The sequence below is a fragment of the Hyla sarda genome, chromosome 9 (assembly GCF_029499605.1).
Source record: "Hyla sarda isolate aHylSar1 chromosome 9, aHylSar1.hap1, whole genome shotgun sequence".
NCBI classification, from domain to species: Eukaryota; Metazoa; Chordata; class Amphibia; order Anura; family Hylidae; genus Hyla; species Hyla sarda.
Window position 1 is genome coordinate 144,265,284 of NC_079197.1, and position 18,686 is coordinate 144,283,969.

General features: G+C 41.8%; 1 protein-coding gene across 2 annotated transcripts in view; it reads left to right on the forward strand.

Moving 5' to 3' along the window:
• The window catches only part of SPTBN4 (spectrin beta, non-erythrocytic 4), a 162,528-nt gene that overhangs the window by 31,412 nt on the left and 112,430 nt on the right, over positions 1–18,686 (forward strand). For both annotated transcript variants that reach the window (XM_056540128.1, XM_056540129.1), the window contains exons 8-13: positions 712–824; positions 2,597–2,784; positions 2,933–3,050; positions 8,982–9,140; positions 9,226–9,528; positions 17,053–17,203. In XM_056540128.1, coding sequence (XP_056396103.1) covers positions 712–824; positions 2,597–2,784; positions 2,933–3,050; positions 8,982–9,140; positions 9,226–9,528; positions 17,053–17,203 — 1,032 coding nt within the window. The remainder of the gene's footprint in view (positions 1–711; positions 825–2,596; positions 2,785–2,932; positions 3,051–8,981; positions 9,141–9,225; positions 9,529–17,052; positions 17,204–18,686) is intronic.

Below are 18,686 nucleotides of genomic sequence, written 5' to 3' on the forward strand. Positions count from 1 at the left end.
TACAGATCATGGCGCAAAAAATTACCGTAGCCCTCATATCGCCCCATATACGGAAAAATTAGAAAGTTATATTTGGTCAAAATAGGGCAATTTCAAACATACTAATTTTGTTAAAATGGTTTGAGAATTTTTTTAAGCGGTACAATTATAGAAAAGCATATAACATGAGTATCAATTTAATCGTATTGAGCCACAGAATAAAGAAAACATGCAATTTTTACCGGAAACAAAACCTTCCAAAATTTGCAAAATTGCGGTTTTCTTTTCAATTTTCCACCATAAAAAAATATTTGTTTGGTTGCGTTGTACATTTTATAGTAAAATAAGTGATGTAATTACAAAGTACAATTGGTGACGCAAAAAACAAGCCCTTATATGGGTCTGTGGATGGAAATATAAGAAAGTTATGATTTTTACAAGGCGAGGAGGAAAAAACAAAAATGCAAAAATAAAATTGGTCTGGTCCTTAAGGGGTTAATAGGTAGAAAGGAGATAATCTGCTACTAGAAGAGTCTGTGGTTTATCTCCAAGAACAAATGCATCAAGGGGGAAAGAGTCTCCCATTGGACATGTCAACCCAAGTCTGGCTTGGCGGTCCTCACATTGCATGAACGCAGCGACAGCTTACCCCCACCCAAGTATTTATATGAAGACGGTTAATTTGGTTCCCAGGGCTTCAGGTGTTTTCATGCTCTATACTCTTTCCTATAGATATTTACACAGAAAATCCAGATGAAAAATCCATCATCACATACGTAGTGTCTTTCTATCATTACTTCTCCAAGATGAAGGCTCTGGCTGTAGAGGGCAAGCGCATTGGAAAGGTAAGGGGTCCAATGTAGACCAGTGGTGTCCAAACAGTGGCCCTCCAGATACTGCAAAACTACAACTCGCAGCATGCCCGGACAGCCAACGGCTGTCCGGGAATGCTGGGAGTTATAGTTTTGCAACCGTTGGAGGTCTACAGATCGGAGACCACTTTCTAAAAATCCGTACTCGTTTTAATGATGGCTTTAGTGCCCACTCGTTCTAGTGATCGCTGGGGATCTGAACCATTGGACCACCCCCACCAATCAAAACTTCTAATATATATCCACATGGGCAGTGTCTCTACAACATGTCAAAAGTTATTTAAAGGGTTACTCCGCTCCCCAACATTGAGTTCCGAACGCTTTGTGCGCACTTCCGTGTTCACGCCCGCCCCCTCGTGACATCACGGCCTGCCCTCTCAATGAAAGTCTATGAGAAGGGGGCTCGACGGCCGTCACACCCTCTCCCATAGACTTGCATTGAGGGAGCAGGAGGTGATGTCATATGATGGGACGTGACATCACAAGGGGGCGGACGTGACCACGGAAGCCGGCACACAGCATTCGGAACACAATCTTTCGGACGCTGAGTAGCAGAGTAACCCTTTAAAGTGACAGTGCCCGTTTCCCATTCACTCCGTAGTAAACCGTACAGTACAGTCACAGGCTACAAATATTCTTATAGACAGATATAAGCAACCCCCTACAGTACCCCGCTTGCTTATATCCAAAGTTTGTGATAAACCCAAGATATGAATGTTTGTAGCATACATTGTCCCATATTTCTCAGTCTGCCTGCTCAGCTTTCATATCTTATTGAGCTCTGGTTAAATTAATGCTGAGACGTTATAGGCAGAACCAGACAATTTTGAGCCATTGACTTGCACTACAAGACTAGATTGCTGCTCAGGTATGAGGCGCTTCCTTAGGCTATGTTCACACGGTTGAATGTCAGCACAGAAAATTTCCGTGCGACATTCCACCAACAGCGGAGCAATGCATTTCCATGCGGACTCTGCAGAAAAAATAGACATGCCTATTCTTTTTGCTGACTCCCGAATCGGGATTTCCGCTGCAGAAACAGAGCACAGCTCAGAAGAATCCCATAGAAAGCATTGAGACTCTGCTGCAGGGGTATGTCCATGCAGAATTTTTCTGTGGAATTCTGCATGGAAATTCCACCATGTGAACACAGCCTTAGTGTCATCATTAGTGTACGCTTAGTTCTGCTGTCCGTGATCTTTTAAATGGGCACTCTCGTTAAATCATATTTTTCCATTGCACTCCTTATGGTAAATACAAATCTTTCTAATGTTAAAAAAAAAGAAGTTTTCTATGTTTTGTGTTTAAAAATGCTGCCACTAGGTGTCTCCCTACTTGTCCAGAGCACATTTCCTCCCAACTTTTGCACAGACTTTGGACTCCTGCTGGCCTGGCAGAAGTCCAAAAGCAGGAAATGCTGAGGGGTGTGTGTGCAGACTTAGCCAATCATAGCTCATATCACACTGATCTGCTCTAGGCTGTGTGTAGCAGAGTGAGGGAGTAAGTTCTCCCCTGTATGGCTTCAGATGATGTCACGCCTGCTGGGGAACGCCCCTTCCCAGTCTGTGAATCTGACTGAGACTGAGCAGAAAACACAGAGCAATATGAAGGTAAAAAACTATAAAATAAAAATAAAGTCAGGAGGTGGGTTATCATGATGGGACAGTGAGCTGGGAGGATTATAAAATTTAACAAGAACATGACAGGTTTCTTTAAGATTAATCTGCACGATTGGTTCTCTGCAGGTGCTGGACCAAGCCATCGAGACTGAGAAGGACATCAACAGATATGAGGCCCTGGCATCAGAACTGCTCGAGTGGATTGAGAGGACCATATCCATCATCACAAATCAGAAGTTTGCAAACTCCTTGCTGGGTGTCCAGCAGCAGCTCCAGGCATTCACCACATACTGCACCACAGAAAAACCATGCAAGTGAGTGTGAGATGCAGGTGGCGGCCATTCACATGATGTTTCTGTATCTAGAATGACAAGGAGTGTGAATGTATTGAGGATGGAGCTATTGTGCACCATTGTATGGACAGTGCGGGCTCAGTGTGTCCATTGTTTGCCTTTTTTTAAGGTTTCAGGAGAAAGGGAATTTGGAAGTTCTTCTTTTCACCATTCACAGTAAGATGAGGGAAGAGAAACGTAAGCTCTACGTGCCATCCGAGGGGAAGAACATCTTCGATATCAACAAGGTGGGTTCTGTAACTCTACAAATGGGACATGTAGTGTCTTGTGCCACATTCATATAGTAACATAGTTTGTAAGATTAAAGGGGTACTCCGGGGGAAAACAATTGTTTATAAAAATCAACTGGGGCCAGAAAGTCAAACAGATTTGTAAATGATTTCTATCTATAAATCTTAATCCTTCCAGTACTTATCAGTTGCTGTATACTACAGAGGAAGTTCTTTTCTTTTTGAATTTCGTTTCTGTCTGACCACAGTGCTCTCTGCTGAAATCTCTGTCCATGTCAGGAACTGTCCAGAACATGATAGGTTTGCTATGGGGATTTGCTTGTACTCTGGACAGTTCCTAAAAAGGACAGAGATGTCAGCAGAGAGCCCTGTGGTCAGATAGAAAAGAAACTCAAAAAGAAAAGAACTTTCTCTGTAGTATACAGCAGGTGATAAGTACTGGCAGGATTAAGATTTTTAAATAGAAGTAATTTACAAATCTGTAAAAAGGAAAAGAATGTGTGCAGCTACATACGAGGATATGGTTGGTGATATGCCGAAACCCCAAACGGCCAGAAAAAAATAATATGAAGAGAAAATATATAACCAATCCTTCTAGGATTTTACCCCTTCGGGGTAAAATCCTAGAAGGATTGGTTATATATTTTCTCTTCATATAATTTACAAATCTGTTTAACTTCCTGGCACCAGTTGATTTAAAAAAAATGTTTTCCACTGGAGTACCACTGCAAAAAAAAAGAGTCCACCAAGTTCAACCTAAGACCCTACTGTGTTTGGAGGAAATTCTGAACATCATCAAATTATCTCTTCTTGGCTGACATTCTTCATATTGGTAAGTATTGGGTCGTCCTCTTTTAAAGTGGGGGTAATCGGATAGCACTGGATGCTGTGGTGTACATAGCCGAAAAAGGGGCCCAATGGCAAAGATTGAAATGGGCCGTCTATTATTACCACTGATTTTGCTGCCTGGACAGTAAGGGATGGTGTTTGTTTCCTATTGCTTTCCATGATTCTTAGATCAGTACCCCCATCCCTTTATTTGTTGACAATGCATTTCCCTGGAGAGCGGCGTCCTGCATAGTTTCTTACTAGTAGCAAAAGGAATGAGACAAACCAGGGCTGGCCCCCTCTCTCCAAGGACCACATAGAGGCCACACGCCCTGTCTTTATGGTATGTACTTCTTTGACGCCGTTTCATTATAAGGGGTAGAGATGAGCGAACTTACAGTAAATTTGATTAGTCACAAACTTCTCGGCTCGGCAGTTGATGACTTTTCCTGCGTAAATTAGTTCAGCTTTCCGGTGCTCCAGTGGGCTGGAAAAGGTGGATACATTCCTAGGAAAGAGTCTCCTAGGACTGTATCCACCTTTTCCAGCCCACCGGAGCACCGGAAAGCTGAACTAATTTATGCAGGAAAAGTCATCAACTGCCGAGCCGAGAAGTTCGTGACGAATCGAATTTACTGTAAGTTCGCTCATCTCTAATAAGGGTCTTGCTCATTGACTGGACTCTAGGGTAATGTGTAGCAAATAGACATTTGGCTTCTGAATCCTGATCATGGGAAGATAGAATTACTGTCTCTAGTAGTTGTGATACACCATACACTGTATCAGTAGCGGCCCCAACCATATAACGGTTCAAATACTACCTTAAAGGGGTACTTCCCTGGAAAACATTTTTTTTTTTTTAAATCACCTGGTACCAGAAAGTTAAACAGATTAGTAAATTACTTCTTGATCCTTCCAGTACTTATCAGCTGCTGTATGCTCCACAGAAAGTTATTTTATTTTTAAATTTCCTTTCTGTCTGGCCACAGTGCTCTCTGCTGACACATCTGTCCATTTTAGGAACTGTCCAGAGCAGAAGTTTTCTATGGGGATTTGCTCCTACTCTGGACAGTTCCTGACATGGACAGAGGTGTCATCAGAGAGCACTGTGGTCAGACAAAAAGGAAATATAAAGAGAAAAGAACTTCCTCTGGAACATACCGCAGCTGATAAGTACTGGAAGGATTAAGATTTTTAAATAGAATTAATCTACAAATCTGTTTAACTTTCTGGCCCCAGTTGATTTAAATAAAAATGTTTTCCAGTGGAGTACCCCTTTAAGACCAAATGCACAGTGTTTTGCACACTGGCCCTGATTAACTATTGGAAACCTGACATGTTTTGTCGGGTTGTGCACCAGAATTGAAAAAAACCCAACCAGCTCTCCATTTTACTGGGGGAAAAAACTGAAAAGGGGGTGTAGCTGTCGGGTTAAGTGGGCGTGGATACAGAAAAGGGGCGTGTTCCCAATATTTTCACAAAAAACAACATATTTACTAAGGTTTCCACAGAAAATGTGGTGGATTTGAGCTGAGGAAAACCAGACAGATCAGAGCATGTGTAAAGGATGCAAACTGTAGGGAAACCTTAGTAAATACCGTGGAAAAAAATTGTAGGGAATTAAAACCCACAAAGAAACCTACACAACACTCTTAGTAAATAAGGGCCAATATGTCTTTTCACACAAATTCCATGAAAACTGCATGGATGGTGGTTAGACAAATTAAATAGGGTGAAAACTAAAAAGCTCCAGTATGCCTTGAATTTCTGAATGTCCATAACTCTCCAGGTTTAAAGAGTCCAAAAAAAGGCAGTGGTCTACTATTTTTCAATACTTTCCACTGTTTGCGCTGTTTTTTCCTTCTTTGATGGCCCCTCAGCACCACTATTAATCTACACCATTGTGGTTGCTGCTAAGCATGTCCTAAATCCCTTTTCTCTGTTTTCTGCCTACAACTCCAAACCATAGCATGCACTTTATATGCATTCCTGCTCCAGATCACACCACTCACTGTTCTTCCCCATTTGTAACTAAATATTTTAAGTTTCCCAGTCAGTCGTATTCTTCTTCTGGCTGCTATAAATATAGTTCCCAGTCAGCTTCCTAGTCAGTTCTCTTGCCCCACTGACAGCAGTAAATTTGATTCCCAGAAAGTTCCCCAACCAGTTTTCTACTCCTTTTGCCAGCTGTAAATATTGGTTCAGTAGGTTCCCCAGTCAGTCTTCTTCCTCCTCTGGCAGCTGTAAATATAGGGGGAGATTTATCACAACCTGTCCAGAGGAAAAGTTGCCCAGTTGCCCAAAGCAACCAATCAGATCGCTTCTTTCATTTTGCAGTGGCCTTGGTAAAAATGAAAGTAGTGATCTGATTGGTTGCTATGGGCAACTCAGCAACTTTTCCTCTGGACAGGTTGTGATAAATCTGCTCCATAGTCCCCAGTAGGTTCCCCAGGCAGTCTTCCTCCTCTGGCAGCTGTAGATATAGTCCCTAATTAGTCCTTTAGTACCTGCTGGTATATGAAAAAAAGGAGAGACTAATGCAAAGGGGCCTCGTGTATTTTCATTTGGGCAAGTGAAATGATAGTAGAGGGGCAATAGGAGAGTCCTTAGGTAATGGTTGCTCACCTTGGAGCAAGTTTACACCACACATGCAGGGTTACAGAGGAGTCTGGAACAGCTGCTATGTCAGAGGTCGCAGGAGAAGACAAGCCAATCCTGAATGGAACAATGCAGATTTTGTAAAAATGACCTTGGAGAGGCGCTGCTGTGTCCAAGGTGAAGTAGATAAAGTAAATCCAAGCCAGAGTAGCAAGTCATTGAAACACTGGAGGGTTTATTAGGATAAAATAAACATGGATTACGTGTTTCGGGGCACCCAAATTTACATGGGAGGAGTCAAACACACACTGGGTTCCCATTATAACATTAAGGGAAGTGCAAAACAGCAGTGAGTATAAAATAGGGGTACACAAGAATAAAAAGCAATGTGTCACCATTTGTACATACATATTATTCATAAGTAACATGATTAAAAAAAAGGATATAGTTTAATAGGTGAACGGTACTGACATCCGGCGTCCAGATGTTTACATCATTTTTTACGGTCATTTTTGCATTAGTCCTTTAGTAAGACTTCTTCCTCCTCTGACAGCCATACATTTAGTCCCAAATAAGGGTGCCTTTGCAAATAGGTAGATAATATGTGTACTATGTGATGTAGACCAGTGGAAAGTACTTGCTTGCTCGCACGTCAGTCCTCGAAAGCAGTCTTTTCAGCTTTGTTGTATATTTCTTTGTTAGTGCAAAGGCTCTGGTCCTTGTCAAACATAGTAGAAGCAATGTATATAGGCTGTCCAATGGACAAAGGGACTATAGACTATGCTGAGAACAGGAACAAGGATATGGCAGTGGGGAGAGTATTTGGGCATAGTGCCCACAAGCACTCAGTTCAGTAGGTGGACGTGTAAATTGACGGAGTACAGGGGCGTGAGGGAGGCAACAGCTCATAACACATCTCATGATGCTTCTTCTGGCCTCTTCTGGAAGAAGCGCCATGTGACGTGAAACAGGCTGTTCCTTCCCATGCCCCTGCACCTGCTCTCTGATGCTAGCTGTACCTGTCTTTTTGTATGCCGCTATAAAGATAGATACACATGTACTTGTAAAAAGGGTAGCTGGCACTATTGTACTATTCACCGTATTGTGTGGAGTCGGCAGGCTCACGGGTGATCGCTTCAAGGGTCCAGATGGTGCACAAAGCAGACTAGCAGCAAAAGATCCAGAAACACAGGTGTAGGAATAAAGGGGGGTATTTATCAAAGGATTTATGTGTTTTTTTCCCCGTAACTTTGGCGCAACACTTTGGCGTAGTGTCTTTTTGCGCCAAAGTTTGGCGCATTCTCTCCACTGTCATTTTTTTTTAACTTTCTCAAAATCACACGGTCCTGTGTGTGATTTTTACTTTGGTCAGTAATTCATCATTTGCGCCAATCGATCTTTGGCGCAATTTTGCGCCTTTAGGGATGCTTTTTGGCGCAATTCACCGCCAAGAAATTTTGCTCATGGAAAACACACTTAGCAATGTCAGAAAAAGTAAAGGCGTCAAAATACATTAAAAAATTTTTTTGTGAAAGCAGCGACGCCTCCAGGGCTGCGCAATACTATCCTGCGACATAGTTGTCTCTGAGGAACCTTCACCCTCCGTTGAGCCAGTATTGGACATGGCCGCACAGGTTCAGGAAAGGTAAGTACTAAAAGTAACCAAAAAAAAAATACTCAAGTTAAAAATAAAATCCATTTCACATGGTGGCTATAAACCCCACAAAAGAAAATAACTCACGTCGCCTGCTGATATACTGCAGGAGGGACCCCGAAATGGCTGCTCTACAGGGTAAACAGGAAAAGGAGAGGAAAAAGGGGGTTATGAACGAGTACTACTGCTTTAAGAAAAGGATTCAGGACGCCACTGTAGCACAGGACAGTTTATTATGGTTCAGAGCGATAGGACAACGCGTTTCGGCACCAGCATGTGCCTTCTTCAGGTCCACAAAACAATTAATTTATGACGTCCTGTAGCCTGTGTTGTGCAAGGATGGCGTGCTCTACAGGGTAAAATACGCATCCTCTGTGGCAGTAAGTTCTGTGTAAAAGGCGCTGTGAACAGCTGATTTCAACATTTGCGCCAAAATTACTAACAACGTGCACCAAATGATAAATTTGGTGCATGGCCACGAAAACCAAAGTGGAAAAAAAAAGGGTAAAAAGAAACTTTCAACAGGCAAAATTGATAAATACCCCCTAAAGTGTCTGCTTGCACACGTCATGGATCCAACACAACTTTATTGTCAGCTAATGCAGCGCACAGGCTATGCCTGTGCGCTGCATTAGCTGACAATAAAGTTGTGTTGGATCCATGACGTGTGCCGCAGACACTTTATTCCTACACCTGTGATAAAGATAGAAGAATTGATCGTCTGTTGGTGAGTGCTACATTTTTATTTGTTTCTCTGATTTTGGAATGCTATCTGATGTGTATAACTGAACAATGGGACTCTGTTTGACAATGACTGTGACATCCTAGGCATATTTGTTCTAAATTAGGCCTGGACGCGGCTGGAGAAGGCAGAACATGAGCGGGAGGTTTCTCTTCGGAATGAACTTATACGTCAGGAGAAGCTAGAACTACTGTCACAGAGGTTTGATCAAAAAGCAGCCATGAGGGAGGCATGGCTGAGCGAGAACCAGCGGCTCGTGTCCCAGGTAATACCTGATCGGGAGCAAGATTGCTTACTAAGTATCAACATTTGGTGAATGTTCTTCATTTTACATCTGTTTAACTCCATAGGATAATTTTGGTTATGACCTGTCTGCCGTGGAGGCTGCCATGAAGAAACATGAAGCCATTGAGGCAGATATTTCTTCCTACGAGGAGCGGATCCAGGTGGTGGCTGACCTGGCTCAGGAGATGGAGTCAGAAGGATATTATGATATCTGCAGGATAGCCGCTCAGAAGGAGAACATCCTGAGACAATGGAACCTACTGAAAGAGCTGCTCAGTGCAAGAAGAGCAAGACTGGAGAGGAACCTGGCTCTGCAGAAAATATTCCAGGAGATGGTTTACATGATAGACTGGATGGATGAGATGCAGGTAACATAGAAACATGGAAGGTGTCGGCAGATAAGAGCCATTTGGCCCATCTAGTCTGCTCAGTATTCTGAATGCTATGACTAGTCCCTGGCCCTATCTTATATGAAGGATAGCCTTATGTCTATCTCTATCTTATATGAAGGATAGCCTTATGCCTATCTCTATCTTATATGAAGGATATCCTTATGTCTATCTCTATCTTATATGAAGGATATCCTTATGTCTATCTCTATCTTATATGAAGGATAGCCTTATACCGATCTCTATCTTATATGAAGGATAGCCTTATGTTTATCTCTATCTTATATGAAGGATAGCCTTATACCTATCCCTATCTTATATGAAGGATAGCCTTATACCTATCTTTATCTTATATGAAGGATAGCCTTATACCTATCCCTATCTTATATGAAGGATAGCCTTATACCTATCCCTATCTTATATGAAGAAAAGCCTTATACCTATCTCTATCTTATATGAAGGATAGCCTTATGCCTATCCCTATCTTATATGAAGGATAGCCTTATACCTATCTCTATCTTATATGAGGGATAGCCTTATACCTATCCCTATCTTATATGAAGGATAGCCTTATACCTATCTTTATCTTATATGAAGGATAGCCTTATACCTATCCCTATCTTATATGAAGGATAGCCTTATACCTATCCCTATCTTATATGAAGAAAAGCCTTATACCTATCTCTATCTTATATGAAGGATAGCCTTATGCCTATCCCTATCTTATATGAAGGATAGCCTTATACCTATTGCTATCTTATATGAAGGATAGCCTTATGCCTATCCCTATCTTATATGAAGGATAGCCTTATACCTATCCCTATCTTAACTGCTATACGCAGTGGAAACGCGTTGGGTATAGCTTGGTTGGTACATCGGTATAATTACCACTGGAGTACAAGAGGCACTTTTTGGTGCTACGTGATCTTCATCTGGGTTCACTATATTTGGTGTATTTTATACAAAATATTAAAGGTTATATTTTAGTTATGCACTTCCCTTATTTAATTTGGTCTATATAATTGCAGGGATTTATTGTTCTCTATACCCTCTGTGGGGTCATACTAATACACAGTTTCTATGATATGACCTATCCCTATCTTATATGAAGGATAGCCTTATACCTATCCCTATCTTATATGAAGGATAGCCTTATACCTATCCCTATCTTATATGAAGGATAGCTTTATACCTATCCCTATCTTATATGAAGGATAGCCTTATACCTATCCCTATCTTATATGAAGGATAGCCTTATACCTATCTCTATCTTATATGAAGGATAGCCTTATACCTATCACTATCTTATATGAAGGATAGCCTTATACCTATCCCTATCTTATATGAAGGATAGCCTTATACCTATCCCTATCTTATATGAAGGATAGCCTTATACCTATCCCTATCTTATATGAAGGATAGCCTTATACCTATCTCTATCTTATATGCAGGATAGCCTTATACCTATCACTATCTTATATGAAGGATAGCCTTATACCTATCCCTATCTTATATGAAGGCTAGCCATATACCTATCCCTATCTTATATGAAGGATAGCCTTATGTCTATCCCATGCTTGCTTAAAAGGGTACTCTGCCCCTAGACATCTTATCCCCTATCCAAAGTATAGGGGATAAGATGTCTGATCGCGGGGGTCCTGCCGCTGGGGATCCCCGGGATCTCGGCTGCAGCACCCACCTGTCATTACTGCACAGAGCAAACTCGCTCTGTGCGTAATGACAAGAGATACAGGGGCCGCCCCCTCATGATGTCACATCCCGCCCCCTCAATACAAGTCTATGGGAGGCCACCACGCCCCCTCCCATAGACTTGTATTGAGGGGGCGGGCCGTGACGTCACGATGCTCCGGCCCCTGTATTGCCCGTGATTACACACAGAGCGAGTTTGCTCTGTGCAGTAATGACAGGTGGGTGCTGCAGCCGAGATCCCGGGGTCCCCAGCGGCAGGACCCCCGCGATCAGACATCTTTATAAATGTCTAGGGGCGGAGTACCCCTTTAAACTCCTTCACTGTATTTACAGCGACCACTTCTGCAGGGAGGCTATTCCATGTATCCACTACTCTCTCAGTAAAGTAATACTTCATGACATTATTGCAGAAACCTTTGCCCCTCTAATTTAGAACAGTGTCCCTTTTGTTACTGGTGCGACAGAATCCCAAATGAGTAATGTGAATGAGCCCTTAGGGTAAGGCAGCAGGAGGTGTAAGTTCTGTGGATCTTTCACATAGAAGTAGCTTTGGTCTGGATGAGATTTTAAATTTTTTAAGTATTCTCATCCATATGCTGGAGAAATGTTTTTGTGTATGAGCTGTGTTAAAAATTGTGCAGATTTTGAATGCACGGTTTGTCAATTTATGCTGCAGATTTGTTGCAGATTTTCCCAGTTACGGTAACTTCAATGTGCAAGTCATATACTTTTTTTTTTTTTATATATAATTTTTTTAATTTATTTTGAAGAGGTACATCCAACAACATAATACAAAAAACGTAAATCCCTAATCACAGCAAGTCAAATTCTGTGTCAGGTTGCAGTGTTGTAGATTTTGCTACAGAAATGTTGCACATCTGCAGCAGAACCCCCTTCTGATGATTTTTAAATACATAGGGGAAGATTTATCAGAACCTGTGTAGAGAAAGAGTTTTGGTAATGTGGAAAAAAAGAGAGACCAGCGGGGGCGCCTAGTGCGTTACCTCAATGGACCTGGACCCCTTATAGTAGGTGAAAAAGAGAGGTATGAAAAATAACAGAAATGGGCAAAAATGCCCGTAGATAGTAGCCGCTCACCTTAAGCGAGTGGCATCACTCACATATCACCCCGCTGAATTGGGGGTACACTGAACAGCAACAGCTGCTGGCCTTGAGGTCCCAGGAGATGAGGAAACCAATCCTGTGGTGAGCAATGAAATGCGAAGAAAAACAGATCTCACTTGGTAGGCGCTGCTGTGTAGCTATCAGGAAAGATAAAGTCCAATCTCGGAAATGTGGTGTTGGTAATCCACATGGTTTTATTGGAATTAATATCAGATAAAACAATAAAAAGGACTGCAGATTAGGATGACGCGTTTCTGAGGAATCAGTATATATCAGTTCACTGATCTGAAGAAGGAGGAAGGTGTTCCTCCGAAATGCGTCATCCTAATCTGCAGTCATTTTAATAGCTACACAGCAGCGCCTACCAAGTGAGATCCTTTTTTCTTCGCATTTCATTAGAGAAAGAGTGGGGCTTCTTCAATTTTTCAGCAACTGTACCACTCTTCCTCCATCATTGACTTTTTTTTCTCCGCTTTGTAATCTGCACCAAATTCCGCAAAGGCAAATCCACAAGGAGACTACGCTAAAAGCAAGATTTGGTGCAGAAAAGCTCTGGCTGCTTTGCTGCTGAAAATCTTTAGAAAATCCTCTTGTGGCTGTACCCACAACCCCTATAAGAAGGTGTGCTCCTCAGAATAGTCACAGATTGATGGCAGCAGCACTGATGTAGTATTGCCGTGGTTAAAAACTGGACGTCACCAGAAGAGTAGTCGGGATACAACAAACTGGAGAAGGTCGGCCCTTCCATCACCCACCATTGGGGTGTTGTGACCCATCAGGCATCAAGGACGTGGGGATATGGCACTGATAAGTATATCCAGAGTGTGCCATTACACACCTGGTTGTTTATCTTTATATATTAATTCATCCGGCTCTCAATAATGTGGCAACATATCTAGGTTGCCTGAGTTGACTGTATACCATACACCATGCACTATATGATGATGTGTGATTTTATGAGGTAGCTACAACTTGTCAATCTATCGTTTTTTTGGTTATTTCACTGCTGGGATATACTAATATCTGTGTGTGACAATAGTACCTGATAGGTTGCGCCATTCGCCATTGCCTGTACTGGTAATCCTACATATAGCCATATGTGTTACAATTTTAGTTATAGCTGGATGTTAAGATGTTCCCTGATGGGCCCATGTGTTATTAGATGGGGGAAACGTGTCGGAACAGTATTTTACTGAACACCATATTGATATTATATCTGGACATTGTACCCTATTGAGACCCTAATGGGGCACTGTATTATTTTGTATATCATTTTTGTGCCAATATTTTTCACCCAGCTGTGTGTAGTGCCGCGAGGGTTCCTGGGCTCCTTTATAAAAAAAATTCTGACATCGAGTCTGCTTCATTCTACATCTAGTTTGATGTTTTCTCCCTTACTCTAGACTAGATGAGGGAACAGCACCGTGGTTGAGGCCACCCTGTTAAGGAGGTGGGTCCCTCAAAAGGCAGGGACAGACGGTGAGGGAGGGCTAGAGCTAAAGGGCACTATACCTTTCTTACTACAGTTATATCAACATCTATATACCATCTATTGAAAGGGGATATCTGCAACATCATCAATACTGTTTTTCCCCCTCTGTCCCCCCTCCATTATACCTCATTTGTGACCTAATATCTGTTATCCTAATTGACTATTGCCCTGGTGCCCTCGCGCCATACACTTAGCTGGTGGCTGTGGTGTTGTACACTTTTTGGAGGTACTTTTTCATCACTAAATTTTGTATCTTTGTTATTTATGAGCACCAGCTCATTTTTTTTTATATCTAAGGAATATTAAAGGGGTACTCCGGTGGAAAGCATTTTTTTAAAATCAACTGGTGCCAGAAAGTTAAACAGATTTGTAAATTACTTGTATTAAAAAATCTTTACCCTTCCTGTACTTATTAGCAGCTGTATGCTGCAGAGGAAATTATTTTCTTTTTGAATTTCTTTTTTGTCTTGTCCACAGTGTTCTCTGCTGACACCTGATGCCCTTGTCAGGAACTGTCCAGAGCAGGAGAAAACCCCCATTGCAAACCTATGCTTCTCTGGATAATTCCTGACACGGACAGAGGTGTCAGCAGAGAGCACTGTGGACAAGACAAAAAAGAAATTCAAAAAGAAAAGAATTTCCTCTGTAGCATACAGCAGCTAAAAAGTACTGGAAGGGTAAAGATTTTTTTTTATAGAAGTCATTTACAAATCTGTTTAACTTTCTGGCACCAGTTGATTTAAAAAAAAAAAAAAAAAAGATGTTTTCCACCGGAGTACCCCTTTAAGTTTTAGCCCTTATCTTCTGAGACCAGAGGTCTCTTCTTGTCGGTGATTTCTGTTCACCTCTGAGTTTTCATCTAGCGTTTGGACTACGCAACATCTGTATATGTTCTATTCGGTGATAGTGTAAACTGGAGAAGGAGACAAAAATAAAGAAAGCACCAAAACTAAGGTTCAGAGGCAGGAGTACGACAATAGAAACCAGACAAACAACCTCTGTTTCAGCTCCAAGCCTTTACCCCGGCCCTGTTTGTTTGGACCGCAGCGTTGTCAGGCTGGTGCTTGAAGATGACATCAGGCTTGGGGGTCTAATTAAAGGGGTATACCAGTGAAAAAACATTTTTTTCATATCCACTGGCTCCAGAAAGTTAAACAGATTGGTAAATCACTTCTATTTAAAAAAAAAATCTTAATCCTACCAGTACTTATCAGCTGCTGAAGTTGAGTTGTTCTTTTCTGTCTGACCACAGTGCTCTCTGCTGACACCTCTTCTATAAAAAAAATCTTAATCCTACCAGTACTTATCAGCTGCTGAAGTTGAGTTGTTCTTTTCTGTCTGACCACAGTGCTCTCTGCTGACACCTCTGTCTGTCTCAGGAACTGTCCAGAGCAGGAGAGGTTTGCTATGGGGATTTGCTCCTGCTCTGGACAGTTCCTGAGACAGACAGAGGTGTCAGCAGAGAGCACTGTGGTCAGACAGAAAGGAAATTCAAGAAGAACTTCCTGTGAATCATAATAGCAGCTGATAAGTACTGGTAGGATAAAGATTTTTTTTAATAGAAGAGGTGTCAGCAGAGAGCACTGTGGTCAGACAGAAAAGAACAACTCAACTTCAGCAGCTGATAAGTACTGGTAGGATTAAGATTTTTTTATAGAAGAGGTGTCAGCAGAGAGCACTGTGGTCAGACAGAAAAGAACAACTAAACTTCAGCAGCTGATAAGTACTGGTAGGATTAAGATTATTTATTTTTTTAATAGAAGTGATTTACCAATCTGTTTAACTTTCTGGAGCCAGTGGATCTGAATTTTTTTTTTTCACTGGTATACCCCTTTAATTAGACCCCCAAGCCTGATGTCATCTTGGAGCTGAAACAGAGGTAAAGGAAGCACCTGGTTGCCTAACTGGTGGACGTGGCCATTGGTTGCCGCAGCCACCTGGGGAAATACGGTGCTGAGACCACATCAGCTCACAATAGTAAATAAGTTTCCCTGTAGTGCAGTGTTTCCCAACCAGGGTGCCTCCAGCTGTTACAAAACTACAACTCCCAGCATGCCTGGACAGCCAACGGCTGTCCGGGCATGCTGGGAGTTGTAGTTTTGCAACAGCTGGAGGAACCCCGGTTGGGAAATGCCGCTGTAGTGAGTTGTATATAAAGATCCTAATAGCAGCCATACAAAGCCTTTGACAAATACAGTGATCCCTCAACTTACAATGGCCTCAACATACAATAGCTTCAACATACAATGGTCTGTTCTGGACCATTGTAAGTTGAAACCAGACTCAACATACAATGTTACGGACATTCCAGATCTGTGAAATGTGTCAATGGCTGGAAGAACTGATCAATCAGAATGGGCATTTCACTGGTAAAACCCCTGTATTACTGAAGTGTATGCACTGCCTGATGTCTGGTAGCGCCCCCTACAGTACAGGGAGGTATTACATGTTCTGTATACTTTACCTGTATTACTGAAGTGTATGCACTGCCTGATGTCTGGTAGCGCCCCCTACAGTACAGGGAGGTATTACATGTTCTGTACACTTTACCTGTATTACTGAAGTGTATGCACTGCCTGATGTCTGGTAGCGCCCCCTACAGTGCAGGGAGGTATTACATGTTCTGTACTCTTTACCTGTACCAGAGTTACCTGCTACTTTGGACACCAGGTGAGGGCGACTCCATATTAAATTTTTTAGGACACTGTGTGTACTGTACAGGACCCTGAAGAAGCTCCTGTCCTCTACATAGACCAGTGTTTCCCAAGCAGGGTGCCCCCAGCTGTTGCAAAACTACAACTCCCAGCATGCCCGGACAGCCTTTGGCTGTCCGGGCATGCTGGGAGTTGTAGTTTTGCAACAGCTGGAGGCTCCCTGCTTGGGAAATACTGACAGACAGTGATTACAGCTCCCAGCAGATCTTTCTTACTTTTATATGTAAGGATTTGCTTTATCTATATTAGTTATCTACTTATTTTTCTTTAATCCTCACTTTTTCCTATTTTTGGATGACATTTTGGTGCCTTTAGAACCAATTACCAGGTTCCCATAGAGTTCTGGTCCCAACATACAATGGTTTTAACATACAATGGTCGTCCTGGAACCGATTAATATTGTAACTTGAGGGACCACTGTATAGGACTTTTAAGGAGTAATATCTGTTCTGTATTCCCAAGGTTTCCTTGTCCTCTAAAGATTTTGGAAAACATCTATTGGAAGTGGAAGATCTTTTACAAAAACACAACCTGCTGGAGGCCGACATCGCTGTCCAGACTGAAAGAGTCAACTCCCTAAACCAGTCTGCTCTGAAATTCACACAGTATGCAGGTGAGTGCAAACCGCATATTATAAAATAAACAGGACGCATGATCTACACAAGTCTCCATATTGGTTGTATGAATGAGTAAATACACTTATATGATTTATTACACACATATTACATTATCTAATACAGCAGTGTTTCTTATTGGAGATGAGCGAACTTACAGTAAATTCGATTCGTCACGAACTTCTCGGCTCGGCAGTTGATGACTTATCCTGTGTAAATTAGTTCAGCTTTCAGGTGCTCCGGTGGGCTGGAAAAGGTGGATACAGTCCTAGGAAAGAGTCTCCAGCCACCGGAGCACCTGAAAGATGAACTAATTTATGCAGGAAAAGTCATCAACTGCTGAGCCGAGAAGTTCGTGACGAATCGAATTTACTGTAAGTTCGCTCATCTCTATTTCTTATGACAGGGAGGATGGCAGTGACCCACATTAGGGCTCGTTCACATTGACATCCGGTCCGTTTAAAGGGGTTATCCAGGAAAAAACTTTTATATATATATATATCAACTGGCTTCAGAAAGTTAAACAGATTTGTAAATGACTTCTATTAAAAAAAATCTTAATCCTTTCAGTACTTATGAGCTTCTGAAGTTAAGGTTGTTCTTTTCTGTCTAAATCCTCTCTGATGACACGTGTCTCGGGAAAAGCCCAGTTTAGAAGCAAATCCCCATAGCAAACCTCTTCTAAACTGGACGGTTCCCGAGACAGGTGTCATCAGAGAGGATTTAGACAGAAAAGAACAACCTTAACTTCAGAAGCTCATAAGTACTGAAAGGATTAAGATTTTTTTTAATAGAAGTCATTTTCAAATCTGTCTTAATTTCTGGGGCCGGTTTGCAAAGAGCTGTAAAAAGATCCCATTGATGTCAAAGGGATTTTTTGACAGTCCCTTTGTCACCCGTTTGCACTCGTCTGGTTCCTATTCTGTCATTTTTATTAGAGAAAAGATGTTGCATGCAGTATTTTTTTTCTCCTTCAAAAATAACAGATTAGAAACGGATATGGGAAATTTAACATTGAAGTCTAAGGCAAACGGATGAGCCTGTAATGTCATCTGTTTGCAGACGAGGTGCGAGCAACCAGGATGCAGCCAGACAAAAACAAAACCGGACAATAAAGGATACTAACTGATTAAAAACTGATGGATCTGGATGCCGCTTAAAGGGGTACTCCAGTGAAAAAGTTTTTTATTTTTATTTTTTTAAATCAACTGGTGCCAGAAAGTTAAACAGATTTCTAAATTACTTCTATAAAAAAATCGTAATCCTTCCTGTACTTATTAGCTGCTGAATAATACAGGAAATTATTTTCCGTTTGAAACACAGAGCTCTCTGCTGACATCATGACCACAGCGCTCTCTGCTGACATCTCTGTCCATTTTAGGAACTGTCCCGAGTAGGAGAAAATCCCCATAGAAAACATATGCTGTTCTGGACAGTTCCTAAAATGGACAGAGATGTCAGCAGAGAGCACTGTGCTCGTGA